Here is an 18,151-nt window from a genome sequence, read left to right as displayed (position 1 = left end):
GGAATTTATAAAAAGTCAAAAATACTTGAATTTCTGCTTTTGAATATATTTCATTTAAAGGCTCAAATGGCTGTCCATAATTTTTAAGTCCAACTCAAGAGATAAGTTCAACTATAGGTTCTTTGTGAAACACCCCCATGGCGTATTGCGTAATCCAAACATGATTTGTATAGGACATACAATAGGGTATTACAGATGCCCTTGGTTTGGTTTGTGGAAAATAGTTGCGATCGTGATTATCCTAATTTGTTTTTTAAAAATCATGTGATTTTGTGCAATAAATGGAAAGGTGTTCTCTATATAATGAAATATTGGTAAGTGTATTAATGCGTATGTTAATAGGTGTCGCTATATTTGAGAGAGAGAGAGATGAAGAGAGAGAGAGAGAGGTAGAGAGAGAGAGAAGGGGGAGAGAGGGGGAGGGGGAGAGGGAAGGAGAGAGAGACAGAGAGGGGGAGAGAGAGACAGAGAGGGAAAGAGAGGAAGCGAGAGGGAGAGAGAGAGAGAGAGAGAGAGAGAGAGACAGAGGGGATAGGACAGGCGTAGAAAGAAAGAGAGAGAGAGGGCGGAAAGAAAGAAATAAAAAGGACAAAGAGAAAGAGATATAAAATTAGAATATTATTAGAAAGATAGACAGATATACATATACATATACATATTATATATATATATATATATATATATATATATATATTGTAGAGAGAGAGAGAGGGAGAGAAGGGGGACGGAAGGGGGAGGGTTTAGAAGTTAGAAGAGGCCTGCAAGGCGCATTTATTCTATATTAATTCATTAATGATAATAATAATTCTGTCTAAAGTTTATTCATTCATGTTGTTGGGGGAAAAAAACTACACACAAAAAAAAAATAGAAAGTGGACACTTATTTATAGATTCAGATTTTTGAATAAATATTTGATATGAACCCTCGTTAAAATGATACGCAATAGAAAAATTTGGTAATTTAATCAAATTCAACGCATAAATCTTTGTTAAGTGCCATGTTACAAATTATTCAATTCACCTGTTACAACTAATTGTATTTCACTGGTTAGAATGCGAATTGCATGCATTCCGTGGTGTTAGGTAAGAGAAGTCATGTTTGTCCTACCTAGCAACAATTAACGTATGCCATTCGCATTCTGTATATTGAAATACAATTAGTTGTAACATGTGAATTAAATCATTTGTGACATGGCACGTAACAAAGATTTATGCATTAATTCTGATTACATTACGAAAATGGTCTATTCATTATGAATATGACGGACAAAGGAAGAGGACAAAATATACAGTTCCTCAGGTAGATAAAGGAACATCCCTTCACTGCTATTATGTAAAAAAAGTGCAGAACAGGTGAATATGCATGTGACACCTGTTCTACACATTTTTACATAATAGCAGTGAAGGGATGTTTCTTTGTCTACCTGAGGAACTGTATATTTTGTCCTCTTTCTTTGCCCGTCATGTTCATAGTGATTAGAAGTATAAATTTTCTCTAATCTGCTATGATAATAATAATAATAAAAACGTTACTTATAAAGCGCTTACTATTTTATTATGTTTTATTGATGGTTTATATGTAAATTTTAAACGATAAAGAGACCAGTATACACTTTCTTTTTTTGCTGAGTGCACATCAAAGAAGATTAAACGCCATATTTGTTTTTGTAGTGTTATACAAATTAAGTTGATCCATACCCAGCATTTAAGATAACTTTTAAATAAAATAAAGGGAATTTTTTTACTCAAGTTTAACCATGTTTCATTAATTTTAGCGGAATAATGAGTTCGAGTCCAACCAAACCAACTCGGCCAAACCCTTTGTATAAATGGCTCTGCATGCTGCATGACGGAGCCGTATATCAAGGCGTATGTTCTTTTGTTTTCTGCTCGCCCAACACAGTATTTTCCAAATAAAATTGACCTAGATGCCCAACTCATACCGGGTTGGCCAAACCCTCCTAATATTTGGCTATGCTACATGATAAACAGCGCTCTCACTCGTTGCCATGCATATCGCACTCTCTTAAATCCCATGACGTGTATTGCTTGGCAGCTGCAGTGGGTATGCCAGTAAACGTCTCAACTCTAGTTGTATATTTACCAGCGGGTCATAGGCCTACGTATATGAGCGGGGGATCACGCCATAGACCGTGGGTTGGCAATAGCGTGGATATATTGCACTACCACAATGAGTCAGCAATTTTTCATGACAAAATATCACTTTTTATAGATCTGCCTCGATAGTTTCTGAACCATTCATAATGATGCATGCACTCTGAGGGATGCGTTTATAAATTAGTCGGATCGCGTCGGAACTGCGTACTACCTTGATCCTACAAATGACCTTGTGACTTATTCATCCTGGAAATGATCCCGGACGAAAAAGGAAGGAGAAGGCAAGCACATGATCACCATCATTCATAACAAAGACTTTATATTGCAAGGATATACCAGCGGAGATCTCACCGAAGTTCATATATCGGTGGCCTAGTTTTAAACTCACATCTCGCTGGCAGATATACCAGCTAGATAACGACAGGAAGGAGATCCCATCTTTGGTGTGGTTATACGAGTGCGATACATATACGAAGACAAGCATAGCAGCCTATCATTGATGAGAGCATACTTCGCCAGCCAGGCGTTGTAGAATTTGGATTTCCCTTTAAAACTCCTTGCTCCGAGTATATAGTGCTGTGCTACCTTATCTCATATTACTTTCTATACAAGGACCGCGTGAGGTAGCTTGACTCTCGGTTTCGACATTCTATATCTCAAGACCCTTATAGTTGATTAATGGACTTTAATATAGAAGAGTAGATTCGACACCTAAATAGAAGGTAAGTTATATACTGTTGAACGTGTGATCATTGATTGTATTTCGGGTTTTTTGAGTTAGTCTGACAGGCCAAAAAACAAACAAACAAACAAACAAACACCATGATCACAAATATCAAGGGTGATTTCAATTCACTGAAGTTGTTTATTCCATCAAAATTGAGGCTGTTGGAAGTCTTTGTTATCATGATAACAAAGATAACAAACAAGTAACCAACATCAATATTTCCCCTGATTCATTTCAAATTTTCTTGGACATCATTCATCGCAAACTCGGGCTAAACGATATTTACATGTTATCAAAAAAACATAACACGTACGTACGCTCAGTGGTCCATGGCATAATGATATTTCCCCCAAATCTTTAATTAATTGGTCCCCAAGATACATTATTTGGGATTTGTATGCGGATTTCTTTATCGTAATGTTTGAGTCAGTACATCATATAAGATAATAGGTATGTCTAGGTTTATATTGGATTCGTTTGGTGATGAGATGGCAGCTGTATATCAATCACTGTAGCGCGTGTCTCTGAGATGATTTGTTTATTTATGTTTAATTCACGTTTATCTCTGAAATAGCATAAATCCTAATTACAACGTGTAAACGCGGACATGGACGGATTGATGATGGTAATATGCGTTGTCCAGACCCCTCTCCCAACCCATCTAGTTCTACAGGGTACTGGTAGCAGCTGTACGTGTAGATATATTCCTCCTTTAAAGCCACAATTACGTCTCCTTCGCTTGTTCAACAGAGAACTTATCATAAATATACCACAAAAATAATGATAGGAATATCATTTATTCTATAGCTAAAGACATGTCCTCTACCACACACGGATATCATATTATACCTTATTCGATCAGTACAACTGTATGAAAGTAAATCATTTCCCCCTTTCCCTTTTTATTAAGAAATAAATAATCTAAAAACAGTACATAGTTTTTTATGCAATCACCGGAAAAAGACTCTTATATACAGGAAGACCTTCCTGTCTAGTCTCCAAATACTTTAATGTTTGTTCCTCCTTGTTCTTGATGTCTTCTCCGCGTGTGTTATTCTCATGTTGTATATTGATACATGTACTATATTTTAACTTTTATATGTTTGTGTTAGTAATATTTAAAACGTACTTTATCCCTACCCACACAACTATACAGGCCTGGGGCGGCTTAGGGATTTTGTAAAAGAGGGGGAGGGGGGGGGGGGGATACTACCACTATTCTGAGAAGTGATAATAATAGTTTGTATAATATTATAATAACAGTGCAAGTAGAATGAAATGAATGAACATAAACAAGTTATCGAGCATGAAAGGAGCAAGATCCAATTTCCCTTATCTGACTAAAGCACCCCCCCCCCCAAAAAGAAGACAAGGTTATCGAGCATAAAAGAAAGTGTTTATATTTCCAAAAATATCTCACAAACAAAGAAGGGGGAAAAGGAGTATTCGCATTTACCTTTACTCCAGATATGGCAGAAATACCATTCGACCTAGACTAGAGCCCCACCATCAAATTACCATTGATTTCTTAATGATGATGAATTGATGATGATGATGATGATGATGGTGATGCTGCTGCTGCTGCTGATGATGATGATGGGGATGTTGGTGATAATGACGATGTTAATGATGATGATGACAATAATAAATATAATTATTACAATATTATTTTGTACTCCGGCCAAAACCCAACCATAACTGTATTTCCTTTGACTGTCTCCTCCCCACCTCACTCCAGCTCGCCCGTTTCATCCAAATGACGACGTGATCGAGAAGTCCATTTATCAAAATAAATCATTCACCAATTGCTCTCTCACTTCCCGCTCCATGTAACCAGGCAATTTGTTGCAGGGTCCACGAGTCAGTATATTGCCGATGAGCCAATAATGATTAACATATAGGTGTAGCCGTGTAAGTGATTATCTAAACAGAGTTCTTACATTGAGTGTTTATTAGATGCTATAAGGAATTTTGGGATGGTGCATGGTCAAAGCGTTAAATAGTTTTATTTATTCAACAAATATTTAACAAAAATTAAGATAAGGATTTTTATCGCAATGATTATAAAAGTAGACATTGTTACTCAACGCCTTGAAAGGAAGATACTAGTTATTTCAATAAAATAATAATAACAATAATAATGGTAATGATAACAATAATAAAAGGGTGCTTTTAAAGCACTTTCCATCGAAGTCTCTAAGCGCTAAAAACAAATAAAATATAATGACAGACAATCATATATTAATTAAAAAATACAATTGAACAATGTTACGAAGTCCCTTTAATACATTGTTGGTGAAAAAAATCAGACTCAGAATGCCAGTTCGGATGGTCATCGTTGAATCTCTGACATTTATTTACCTCTGATATGGCACCCAATACTACCCCCCCCCCGATCAAAATTATGTTTAAAGTTTTCAATAAAAGAATTCTGCACATCATTCCGCCCCTCCCCTGTAAAAAAAACATTGATCTGCCACTTATTATGTCACTAACAATCTCATCTTCCACTAGACTGTCACACCTCTGCCTCTATTTTCTCTCCCTCTCTCTCTCTCTCTCTCTCTCTTTCTCTCTCTCTCTCTCTCTCTCCCCCCTTTCTCTCCCCCTCTCTCTCTCTCTATCCCCTCTCTCTCTCTCTCCCCCTCTCTCTCTCCCTCTCTCTCTCTCTCTCTCCTCCCCCTCTCTGTGTTTCTCTCCTTCTTATTATTGTATGACTTTGATGTGTGTATTGGATTTGTAACATATTTTTTTAACGTGATTTTAATAATAATAATAATAATAGTGGGTTCGTGTATAGCGTTCATGTCTGTCATACGTGACACTCCTGGCGCTCCCAATTATTACCCTGGCTTTAGCACGGCGCTTTAGCATTTCAAGGAACCCATTTACATCATTTACTTTGTATTCTCCATGTAATTCACCCTTTGGGCTGCCATGTGTATTAAAAAACAACAACTAAATACTATTTCATAGATACAATCTGCGCATGGGCAGATAAAGGTTATTTGTACCAAAATGGTTAAACCCACAGAGATGAATACTGGATATGCGCTCATGAAAGTTATGTAACATTATTCATTTATGCACCAACGGTACATTCTATGATACGCAGGTGGAAGTATTCTTTTCAAGAGGTCAAACAAAAGGTATTCATGAAGCACATCTAGGACTTTGGCAGTTATTATTCTATTATGCTCAAAGTGGAACTTCTCCATGTGTATAAGATCTGTGGATATTTGGGGTCATTTGTACCATGTGCTATCTGTAAACTCCCTTATTCAATTCAAAGTCACCGATAACTAATCACAATTACAATATTTCAAGAGGTTAGTAGGTGAAAGTGTACGAGTGTGATTATGAATAATGCAAAGCCAAGCCGCCATAAAGATGGTACATCCGGGAGAGTAAAATGGCTTCCTTCCGCTATGACGTAATAATATGTGCATTGAGTTGTGCATATTTATTAAGCAGGTTGAGTTCAAGCACATTTAAAAAATAATTGATGAGCTATCGCATTGGAATATTTGATGCTCCCACTTAGAAGACTATGCCCATTTGGTTGGGATATAATTTAGCGCAGGTAAGTAGTATTACCATACTACCATTGTCAGTTGAGAGGGCTTGCTTTTAAAATGTTAATTACACATTCAAGTTGGTAAGGTTTTATTTGTTTACAAATTAATATAAGGATACGATGATTAAAAAGTCAGTCCTGTTATCTTGTCTATTACGTGTAAACCGAATAAAAGAGATTCAAGATTCAAGATTCAAGATTATTTTATTGGTCCATGCATGCAAACATTACATAGAAATTTTGCTTCCAATGGCTTTTTTGACAGTGAAAATACAAATGATAGAAAATACAATATAACATTTAACAATAGAAAACTATGTACATAAATATGGATAACTGTTTATAGTGTGCATATGCCCCTCAATTTCCTATTGCCTACATTTAGCATGCGTCATAAATTAAAATGTCTCATAATATAATATAGTATTTCTCGTCACCACCCCCCCCCCCCCCCATCCGCTAGCTCCCGATCCACAGATGGTTTGGATTTGCCGAAAAATAACAGTAATAAATACATTTACATTCAGATTTCATAATTATAAATACGTGATATAATTACGCAACACTTCTACAGTAAAATGAACTCTTAACGATTGAAAAAGTTAAGTTAACAATTTACCGGCACAGTCGTATAAATAAATAGGCCTGTACGTGTGCATGGTTACAATATATGGATAATGGCATTTTCAGGGTGTCTTATTGTTCACCTTCCAAAGAAATGTGTACTACAATAGCCTTTAACTGGACACATAAAACTTGCAAATATTCCAGAGCCGGGCATGTATTCCCAAGCTTGGCAAACTAAATGTCAAATATTAGTTTGCACAACAACGGGTGGACTTTTTATGCGAACTTGACCCAATATTTTCTGACAAAAAGAGGGTCCATTCACGATGCATTTTCTTTTTATCTCCCTATAAAGAAGAACAAACATCGATAATCTAATTTCGAAGCATCCATTCGCTTAGCCAGTGATGTCGGACGATGCGACATCGCCCTCGAAGGAAGGGTCGGAGCAACCCGATGCCGACGTCGAGCTCGTCAAGATGAGGAGGATCGACTCCGACGACAACATCCGAGAGAGGGATCAAGAAACTGGTGAGTGATGAAGAGAGAGAGAGAGAGAGGGAGAAAGAGAGAGAGAGAGAGAGAGAGAGAGGGGCGAGAGAGAAAGAGGGAGAGAGGAGAGAGAGAGAGAGAGAGAGAGAGAGAGAGAATGAACAATTATTGTCGTTATTATTATTATTGTTATTATTATTATTATTATTATTATCATTATTATCGTTATTATCATTATTAATAGTATAGTTCATATCAGTTTAAATTTAAAAACCGTTCCTTTAAACATTTCTTGCTCTGAATTATTGCAAGTCATCTTCATAAAATGAGAAATTGTCGTTAGTCATGGTCTTAGAAATAGGAACATCCGATGAACTGTTTTTTGTAATATCACCTTTTTAACCTCTAACCCATAAGATGTATGCATATCCTCCCTGAATGCATTTTATTTTTATTTAATAATGATGGAAATTTAGCAAGTCATCTTCTTCTGTCAAAAGAAATTATTTACATTTTGTTTTAATAGTTAGGAATACTCATGCCTCATGACTCGTAAGCATATTTACTCAGCCACCGCTGTCTACATTGTTGACTGGGTAGACCATTTTTTATACCGTAATGTCAATGTTAATATTTGTATTCATGGTATTAAAATGAAAATACTTACAGGCGCATTTCAAGAAGAATATATAATTCAAATGGCATTCCATTGACACTAGACGGGAATAATTTTTAGCATGTATAATGTACAACTGTATTCATGGAAAAGCCCCGGTACGATTGTGCAGTGAATTGGAAATGGTTTTTGACAGACTTGGTTTTAACACTAGACTTGCCAATACGTTGAATGTTGTTTTACCAAAGCCTACTCTTGAATGTTTTAAGAATTGTTTTAGATACGCTGGTGGTAAAATCTGGAATAACTGTTTACCTTTTGCTTTTCAAAATGCTATATCTATCAATGTCTTTAAACGTATGGACAAGGACACATTTTTTTAACCTTGCCAATTCATATACTGCTATAAACGGCCATTCCCAAATCAAGCCCCCCCCCCTCCATAACAACTACTGATAGTTGGCTATAACTCCATCAGATTAAATTACTCACTGGGTCCCTTTATAGTCCCATAGACCTACTATTCCATAAATATAACCTTTTATAGACACTCTGACGTAATAAATGCATAAAATAAGGTTCCTGGTTGATGTCTGTTATCACTTCCTGCCACAGGTGTATTGGAGTTGATTACAGATTGAAATGTTTTAAATAATAAATGTAGATTTCTACTTATTTTATGTGTAATGGATTGTTGAGTTTAGAATAAAACAGAGAACATTTATTTATATTATACATTATCTCTTATAACTACTTTGTTTGTTGCCACTTAGATAAAGTGGTGCATGGTGGTAGTAGTAGTAGTAGTAATAGTAATAGTAGTAGTAGTAGTAGTAGCAGTAGTAGTAGTAGCAGCAGCAGCAGCAGTAGTAGTAGTAGTGGTAGTAGTAGTAGTAGTAGTAGCAGCAGCAGTAGTAGTAGCAGTAGTAGTAGTAGTAGTAGTAGTAGTAGTAGTAGTAGTAGTAGTAGTAGTAGTAGTAGTAATATTAGTAGTAGCAGTAGTAGTAGTAGTAGTAGTAGTAGCAGTAGTAGTAGTAGTAGTAGAAGTAGTAGTAGTAGTAGTAGTAGTAGTAGTAGTAGCAGTAGTAGTAGTAGCAGCAGCAGTAGTAGTAGTAGTAGTAGCAGCAGTAGTAGTAGTAGTAGTAGTAGTAGTAGTAGTAGTAGTAGTAGTAGTAATTCTGTATGAAATTGACGCACTAATAATATTCAATACTCAATTGGTTGTTTTCTTTTATCAGCGGATGTAGCAGGAGTACAGTTTGTAGGGATGAAACGAATCGACTCCCGAGAAAACTTCAAAAATGATCAAGGTAAGATCATTTATTTATTCTATTGTTTTCTTTGATCATGAAAAGAATTCTTTATTCTAATCATACCCCAATTCATTACATCCTTCAGAATCATCTCTTGTCTTTTCTTTCCTTCCTTCCTTTCCTTCATTTTTTCATTCTTTTTCTTGTTTTCCTTTCCTACTTTCTTTCCTACTCTAATCCCTTTTTTCTCCCTTCCTTCCTTTCTTTCTTTCTTTCTTCATTTCTTTCTTTATTCCTTTCTTTCTCCCTTCTCCTTTTTTTTTTTATCTTTGCCTTCGACAGGGACCGGTATAATCCATCATTTCCTACAAGTGTCTTTATGAGACCATTACACACATTGCACGGTACCAGTGAGCTTTACAATCGTCGGGTGCTTGCGAGCAGGAAGGCAGTTATTGGGAGTTATTGCCATAAAAGCTTTTACGGCCATCTTGCAGGCTGCCCACAAAATGCTTTGATACATATCGGACTATTCATATTCACGTATTTGATGAATACCTGCAACTATTAAAAAGTCGTTATTTATGCCAGCTCCTCCGCCGTTTTTATGCTTTTTTAAGAAATCGAAATTGTTTTGTTTTGCTGCATGCTCAATCTTCCCGAAACAACAAAACCATTTCAAATGTCAGTCATTTTCATATTTGATATCTTCTTTTATTTTCATTCTGTTTTATTTTCTCATTCCAAGTCTAGATTTCATTGTTCTTTGATTTAATTTCTTTCAGTTCTTCTTCTTTTTCTTCTTCTTCTTCTTCTTTCTTCTTCTTCTTCTTCTTCTTATTATTATTATTACTCTCCTCTTTCTTCTTCTTCTTATCATTATGGTTCAAGGCATGGCCACATAGAGGATTTTTTTTCTGTTGGGGACCGGGGGAAAATGCAATGATTTATTAATAATTTATTGCATTTTCTTTGTTTTGTTTGTTTGTGGGGGGCTGCCCCCTACCCTAGCCCCGCTGCGTACAGTCATGATTCAGTGGCAAAGCAAGTGCCTTTTAACTGTGAGGCCCCATGATCAAAACCATGTCGATGTGCTATATTAGTGCCCTTTTGTGAGGCATTAATCCTCATTACTGTCAGTTATGCCTTAAGGACGTAGGTCCCCTAATTGATAGCATAGTAGCATACACATGCTTTAGCAGTCACGCAAAACAACACTCATTAATTATCATTCAATAAAATATGAGAATGTAAACTAATATCTAGATCTATGAAAGGAATAAATCATTGTCAAAATCATTTAATAAATTGGGGTAAAAAAAATCCACCTCCATGACCAACAGTGTTATAATAATTATATTCCGCGTATATAGCGCTTAATACAATGTCTCTAAGCGCTTTACTATCATTTTACTAAAAGTTTTCATTCTTTCTGCTAAGGTAGTATTAAAAGCTATATAAATGTGACTATATTATTGTTACAATTTTTTCAGCGACCAAGAAGGCTTCGTCGGTGATGTTCGCATCGATGGGCGAGCCGACGAATGACGGCTACGACTACGATGACGACGAGGATGTCGTGACAACCAATCCTTATCTTAGATACGGAGAGAAGACCGGTTTTCGATATAAACAGGGCCTAAAACTGCTATCCCCGTTTAGATTCAAGCCTTCGTAAGTGCGTTGTGTGTGTATTGGGTTTTTACAGACGTGGGACCGACCTTTAAACGTCACCATCAGAAAGACGTGACTCAGTTTTGAACCTGTGTCATCGGCTGAATCAGTTTGTAACTTCCACTTTTAGCTGGATTACAGGCGCACGACACAACGCCTAGTTAAAGTTGCAATTTATATATATATTTTTATAATTAGTTTATTTACAGTGAGCGTCTGAATTGTTTGGATATGCATTAAGCACGCATTCAATAGTGGTATACTTTCTGGTAAAACATGAATATTGAAATCACTATTTGATAGCCTGTGATACAAACCACAAGATAAGTAATGCAGGTATGGTACATGTAAATAAAAAATGTGTATCAATATCAATTATAGTTCTGAAATAATATATTTGTATCAATCCGGTGTCCAAAGACAATTTAATTCTAAACATATTTTTTCTTTCTTCTATGTCTGTCTGTCTCCTTCCACTCTCTCCTCTCTCCATCACACGCCCTCTCACGTCGCTCTCATTCTACCCTTCTCATTCGCACTTTCACCACTTCTCCCCTCGCTTTTATTTCCTTTCCTCTTTTGCCTCCTACGTTTGTTTCCTCTTCCGCTTTCGCTTCTATGTTCCCTATCACGCTCCCTTTCATATTTCCATATTTTCTATTTCACTCTCCTCTGCCTTTCATAATGTCTCTAATCCTCTCATTCTCTATCTTTCATCATTATACTCCCCCATCTCCCTCGTATTGCTCTCTCTCTCTCTCTCTCTCTCTCTCTCTCTCTCTCACTCTCTTCCTCTTACCCCTCTCTCTTTCCCTCCCTTTTATAATTTGTATGCACCCTCTCACTTCTCTCCCTTTTTCATAATATACACCTCTCCTTCATTGACCTCTCTTCTTTTTCTCTCTCTATTCTCTTTCCCATTCGCCCTTCCCTCCCCTCATCTGTCTTTTCGTTTCCTTTCTCTCTCCCTTTTCTTCCTCTCTCTCTCTCTCTTAATTTTCTCCCTCTCCCTTCCCTCTATCCACCATTCTCCTCTCAGCAAGGAGCAGTATTCACCCCTGGACTACAGCGGTTTCTTCTCATTCGCCTGGCTGTCTTGGATGTCACCCTTATTCTACAAGGCTTACAAGAGGTCACTAGAGTACACCGACCTCTGGAATATATCTGACTACGACAGAGGCGACTACAATGGCGACAGGCAAGTACAGCACCGCCAAAACGACTCCATCCAGGGAGATGAGAGTTTAAAGCCGTTTGAAAAACGAAATAGCGCCCTTTACGTCGCATTTCAGTTTAAACTCTCATCTTCCTGCTCCATCCAAACAAACTGATGCTACTGTCTCAAAGGTTCGTACGAACCATAATTTCGTTCGTACGGCGTTCGTAACAGTTCGTAATGGCATTTGTGACCGAGGCTTAATATAGAAGAAATATCACAAATAATTAATAGGGATTTTCTTTTGCAGATTGATTCCCGAGGACCCATATTAAGAATCATCCTATAAATCGATCACTTTTAATGATACAAATATTATCTGGTATTTCGCCACTATTCTGATGACGTATGCTATAATTATAAATTAGGCTTTTAAAAGACATTCTAGAGAATATGATTATCGTCATTGCAATGTAATATTTTGATATTTAATCTAGAAATTGTTCAATATGCTTCCGAGTTTCCTTTTCACACTGCACCAGGTTGTGTGCTGAAATTGAAGCCCACGAAATAACTCGTAATAGTTCGTGGCAGCTCGTATTTGTCCGTAGGGATCAGTAGTAATTCGTTGCAATTAGTAGTACGTAGTAGTTCGTCGTTACTCAACACCGTTCATAACTCGCAGTGTCTCTTGTTGAATTCAAGAAGCTCGGAAGATTCTGGGAAAGTTAAGTTTTCAATGCTCATAATGGGAAAGGGAAGTAGAACTTATTGTTCCTATTTTGTCTCAATTTGGTATTTTTTCTTTGAATCTAGATTAGAGAAATACTGGCAGAAAGAAGTCACAAAGAAGGGGGAGAAAAACGTATCCCTAGGTCGTGTCGCCCTCAGCTTTGTTGGTACAAGACAGTTCATCTCCATTCTCTTTCTCGTCATATCCACCCTCGCATCTTTCGTAACTTCGGTAAGATTCTATTTCATCATGATTCTTTAAAATAATAATAATAATTATATTAATGATACTACTACTACTACTACTACTACTACTACTACTACTACTACTACTACTATTACTACTACTTCTAGTATTACTACTACTACTACTACTACTACTACTACTACTATTATTATTACTACATACTACTACTACTACTACTACTACTACTACTACTACTACTATTACTAATACTACTTCTACTACTACTACTACTACTACTACTACTACTACTACTAATATACTATTACTACTACTACTACTACTACTACTACTACTACTACTACTACTACTACTATTACTACATACTACTACTAAATAAACTATTTGACGCATCTTATTTCGTCTACATCAAATCCATCTGTAATTACTATCTATTTTGTTCTGTGATCCCACTCGTTAAATTTCCCGTTAATTGTTCTCTTGTCATTCAAAATGTTTGACATGCGAGATATAAACCCATTGCAATGATAAGTATGATTTTATGGCCAACAAATCAGTTAGATCGGATTGGTTAATGTTGTGATTATTTAGACGTTGCTCAACTTGCTCTCTCTCCATTTTTTCTCTCGAATCTCGTATAAGGAAATTTAGAATTTCATATGAAATTTAATACTCTATCGTTTATGATTCTTAGCTGTATTAAAATGTAATTTGATTCCATGTCGCCTAAGATTACAATAAATCGACTTTCAGAGAATTTCCGAGAACTCTGAATATTAAAGGGGACATTTCTTTAAGTTGAAGTAGATATGTTTATATGTTCAGGTTAGCTGATCTTTTTTAGTCTCTTCTTTCATTTGAAATATAACATCTCTCTTCTCAACACGATTGCCAAGCCATTCACGAAATCATGGCAATGCCAATACCCTTTCACGATCGGATTTAGTAATATGACATTGTAATGTTAATGTTGATGCACAAATTATAAATTTAAACTGACTTATGTAGATGTTTTTGATTTTGACTGTCAGTGCGATCATGTCTTTCATGACTAAATTTGTAGTTTTAAGTCATATTTTAAGTACCTCCTTTGCTTTATTTTGCCCTACAAATTTCCAGGCAGTATGTGTTCAGCTGTTACTACAATACGTCGAAGACGCGAACGACAACCGTGTGTGGTACGGCATTGTCATCGTCGTCGCCGTATTCGTTCTCAACATCATCCGTATCATGTGTGATGTGTTCTTCTGGTGTTTCAGCTGCCGAACAGCGACCCGACTTCGTAGCGGGATGCTCGCATTGGCGTTCCGAAGATTGGCTGATTTGAGGAGTTTGAAGGATCATAGCGTGGGAGAGGTGGGTTTGCGTCTTTTGCGTCTTTTTATGCCCGTCTGCGTCTTTTTAAAACATAACCTAGCCATCCTAGCGATGGATATTAATATTTGAATATATGAATATATGCGTTGGTTACGGTGTGGTGGAGATCACAACTGAATCGGCCAGATTCTGGCCTAACCAGTATGTCGCAATGATTATGGATACGTTACGACCTGGGTAGTCATTCGTTTACGGTAAGCCTCCCGATTTTCTTGCAATGTCATTTATTTTAAGTAAACATAGCGTTGCCCTTGTAATTTTTGTATGAAATCTCATTATTTGATAAATTATCGCATCAGCTTCTGTGTGCGTGCGTATCATGAATATTTATGACTAGCGCATGACGTATAAGTTCCTATTGAGCCAATCAAATGCAGCGATATGATGGCTAGGTTAGGAAAAAAGACGCTGCCCGTTTCGCACGACCACACGATGCGCTATTACCTGCGTTAATAAGGTAATCTGAGTCAACGTCAGTAATTCAATGAAAATGTTTGTTTTGTTCATTTTGCATTCACTTTTGTACGGCACCAATCAAATATGGTGCGTCAAAGATCGCGTTAGTCTCAGTGCTACGGGAACCAAAATGATACCAAGTGTGTAACAGCCTTTTAAACACCACTCCAATGTTTCTTTCTTTTGTGACGTTATGCCTATTGCACACGAGGTGTCATTTGTCTGACGTAAGGCTGTGTCAGTGACTAGCATGGCCTTTGACGCACCGTGCATTAGTTATATCGTATATAAGTGGATGTAATGTGAATTGTAAAAGAAGCATTAAATAAGTTACTTGTATAAATAAATTAAATATCCCCCTATACTGCTAGGTATCTTGGTATTCTTATTTCTAAATTAAGCGTTTTTAATGGAAAATATTTGTTCCCCCTACCGTCATCATCGATGTCGCCTTCTCTCCTTCCAGATCGTGAACATATGCGCCAACGACAGTCAGCGTCTGTACGATGTCTGCCTGTTGGGTAACTATATCATTTCATCGCTGGTCATGCTCCTCGCTGCGCTGGTCGCTGTCCAGGTCATCATCGGTACGGGAGCCCTCATCGGAACCGCGATTACATACCTCATCTTCTTGCCGTTGACGGTGAGTTACGTGGCCTTCACGACTTTGAAATTTAGAAGAAAGATAACAGAAATCTGGAAGATACCTTCAATCAGTTTGAAAATGTTAAAACACCTATTTTTTCCCCAATCACGACGCACATGTGATCGCCTTCTATGTCTTTTTCTTTGTATGTTTCTTTTTCTTAATCACGTTGTATTTGCATTCAATTCATCTTCATCTATTTTATAGGGGTCCTTTGTTTCCGGGCTTCTTTCCTTTTCATTGAGTCTCACTGCCCGTCTATCTGTCTTACGGGTATAATTGTATAAATTATGTCTGTAGGTTTATCCGTCTTTTTTCTGTCTATTTGTCTATCTGCTTATCTTTCAAACGACCCATTTAATTGGGCATACTGAATTATGTCTTCCTGTCTGTATGTATATCAGTTTATCTGTCTGTCTATCTGTCAATCCGCTTTTCTTTCAGACGACCAGTCTGCTTACCTGTCTGGGTTTCGCCTGTATTTCTGCTTATCTGTATAGGCCTATGTCGTTGTCCTGGGGGGCGTTTCACAAAACTTGTCATCAGTGACAAATAAAAGTTTTTGTTATAAGCTACTGAAATCCTTGCTTCTGATTGGTTATCAGCAGATTCATCACTGAGTTTTGTCATTTGTCATTGAAAAAATGCTTTGAGAAACGGGCCCTTCCCGCTTATTTTGTTTTTCTATCTTTCTCTCTCCCACTCAGACGGGCGTTGGTCGAATCATCTCTAAGATCCGTATGAAATGCATAAAGTACGTTGACCTTCGGGTTCAAAAGATGAACGAGATCTTGACATACATCAAACTCATCAAGATGTATGCCTGGGAGTCGCCTTTTGGCAAAGCTATACAAGGTTCGGTTCAATTTGATTTGACTCATCATTCATATATCTTTTTAACTCGTAGCCTGCCATAAGGCTGCATGCACGCTATCGTTATACTGCTTTGTACATGCGAGAGAGCTATCGTTTCAGTGCCATGTGCGTGCAATGCAGCATTCGTAATAGCAGTTATTGTTCATGCTCATTGGACTGTGCTGTGTATTTTGCACTCGCTATTCATAGAACCATCGCGTTAATCAGATTATCTCCAAAACAACCTGGCACGGGGGGATTTGGGGCTTGGCACAATGGGGATTAGCCCTGTGGCATGATAAGAGTTAAAACCCACGTAGCATATTTATTATTAATAATAATATAATTAAACATTGGATATATATTTTGGTAAACGTTGTAAAAGTCAACTAAATATTGTGAAAATTTGAAATCAGATTTAGTACTTGTAAAGTTAAATACACGCATTTGCTTGACATCCGAACCTTATATTTACAAATAATTTATTTGTAACGAAGTTTATACGCGTATTTACATTATGTAAAATTGTTAAATCTTAATAATTTGTTTCCTCGACATTCTGGTGTAATAATGATTGCAGGCCCGGATTGCAGGGCCCTCAGGGAGTACAATATTAATAGTATTTAGGCTATCCTGTATAAGGCATACTGTTTGAATGCATTTAGTAAAGTAGTAACGAGAGAAGATATTGATATTTCTGCTTATTTACAGCTATCCGTGCGCAAGAGAGAGTTTACTTGGAAAGAGCTGGTATCTTGCAGAGTTTTAGTCTCTCCGTCGTCCCCGTCGTACCCAGTCTAGCTGCTGTTCTATCCATCATAATTCACGTAGCCTTAGGAAACTCGTTGTCGGCGACGGAGGTAAGGATTGTTTCACGATATGCGTCATTTCGATTACGTCAGGCTTGCGCCATTCGAGCAAATGAAAGCAAGAAGCCCATGTATACGCCAGTAACTCAACGCAATGTATTAACTGTTCTTTGTTGTCAGTAATGTGCGCACCGCATCGCCTTCACGTGGTGCGTCAAAGACCACATCAATCGCTGACGCAATCATACGTCAGGCAAATGACGCATCGTGTTTAACGGACTTAAGAAACGAAGTCGAAAGTTTGTTCATGACATATGTCAAGCCCATCGCACATGATGCGTCATTTCCCTGACGTAGGACTGCGCCAGCGACTGGCGTGGCATTTGATGCACCAGTAAGAGTGACATGGTACAAAAGTTGAGTGCAACATGGCACCGGAAACATTGCGTCGACTTACTGGCGTATGGGCTAATTGCCTTCACATACTCGATTAGCGCAGATGAAAGGCTATCTTAATGGCGCCTCATGCGCGACAGCCATTATTGTTGAGATGCTGGTAGTCATTTACCCTTTTTTCGCATTAAAAAATGATTTCACGGGGAAAATCGTCTGCGAATTCATAGGCATGACTTTAAATCTGATGTCTCTGGTTCGCATTAACAAATGTTCACTTTAACGTGTTTTGAGTATAAAGAAACGATTACGTAGCTCGTGGTAAAAGTCCTGAAGAGTTTCAATTACCTAACTCACGCTTGAGACCTTTTTCATACTGTGCATTTATACATGTATTATTAAAATTGATTGTAACTGGTACATATATGCATGCCATGCAAAGGGATTTTGAATGGCTGAAAATGTATTTCTTCTATTTAAATTAAACAATAACAATAA

The 18,151-nt window shown here is 37.2% G+C and overlaps 2 protein-coding genes across 2 annotated transcripts in view; both read left to right on the top strand.

The window, feature by feature from the left end:
• Nucleotides 1-2,027: 2,027 nt before the first annotated feature.
• On the top strand, nt 2,028-13,820 carry LOC115922486 (multidrug resistance-associated protein 5-like). Its single transcript, XM_030981411.1, has 7 exons — nt 2,028-2,840; nt 7,345-7,520; nt 9,336-9,407; nt 10,844-11,024; nt 12,064-12,222; nt 12,997-13,144; nt 13,812-13,820. Exons 2-7 carry the CDS (start codon nt 7,397-7,399, stop codon nt 13,818-13,820), a joined length of 693 nt encoding a protein of 230 aa, XP_030837271.1. The 5' UTR covers nt 2,028-2,840; nt 7,345-7,396.
• Nucleotides 13,001-18,151, top strand: part of LOC590330 (multidrug resistance-associated protein 5) — a 24,710-nt gene continuing 19,559 nt past the window's right edge. Inside the window, exons 1-5 of the mRNA XM_030982030.1 lie at nt 13,001-13,144; nt 14,237-14,473; nt 15,417-15,593; nt 16,304-16,451; nt 17,163-17,311. Of these exons, the coding sequence (XP_030837890.1) occupies nt 14,348-14,473; nt 15,417-15,593; nt 16,304-16,451; nt 17,163-17,311 (600 nt within the window). The 5' untranslated portion in view covers nt 13,001-13,144; nt 14,237-14,347. The remainder of the gene's footprint in view (nt 13,145-14,236; nt 14,474-15,416; nt 15,594-16,303; nt 16,452-17,162; nt 17,312-18,151) is intronic.

This window comes from Strongylocentrotus purpuratus, unplaced genomic scaffold (genome assembly GCF_000002235.5).
Source record: "Strongylocentrotus purpuratus isolate Spur 01 unplaced genomic scaffold, Spur_5.0 spur5_scaffold_12, whole genome shotgun sequence".
Classification (NCBI taxonomy): domain Eukaryota; kingdom Metazoa; phylum Echinodermata; class Echinoidea; order Camarodonta; family Strongylocentrotidae; genus Strongylocentrotus; species Strongylocentrotus purpuratus.
This window is presented reverse-complemented; position numbering and strand designations above follow the sequence as displayed.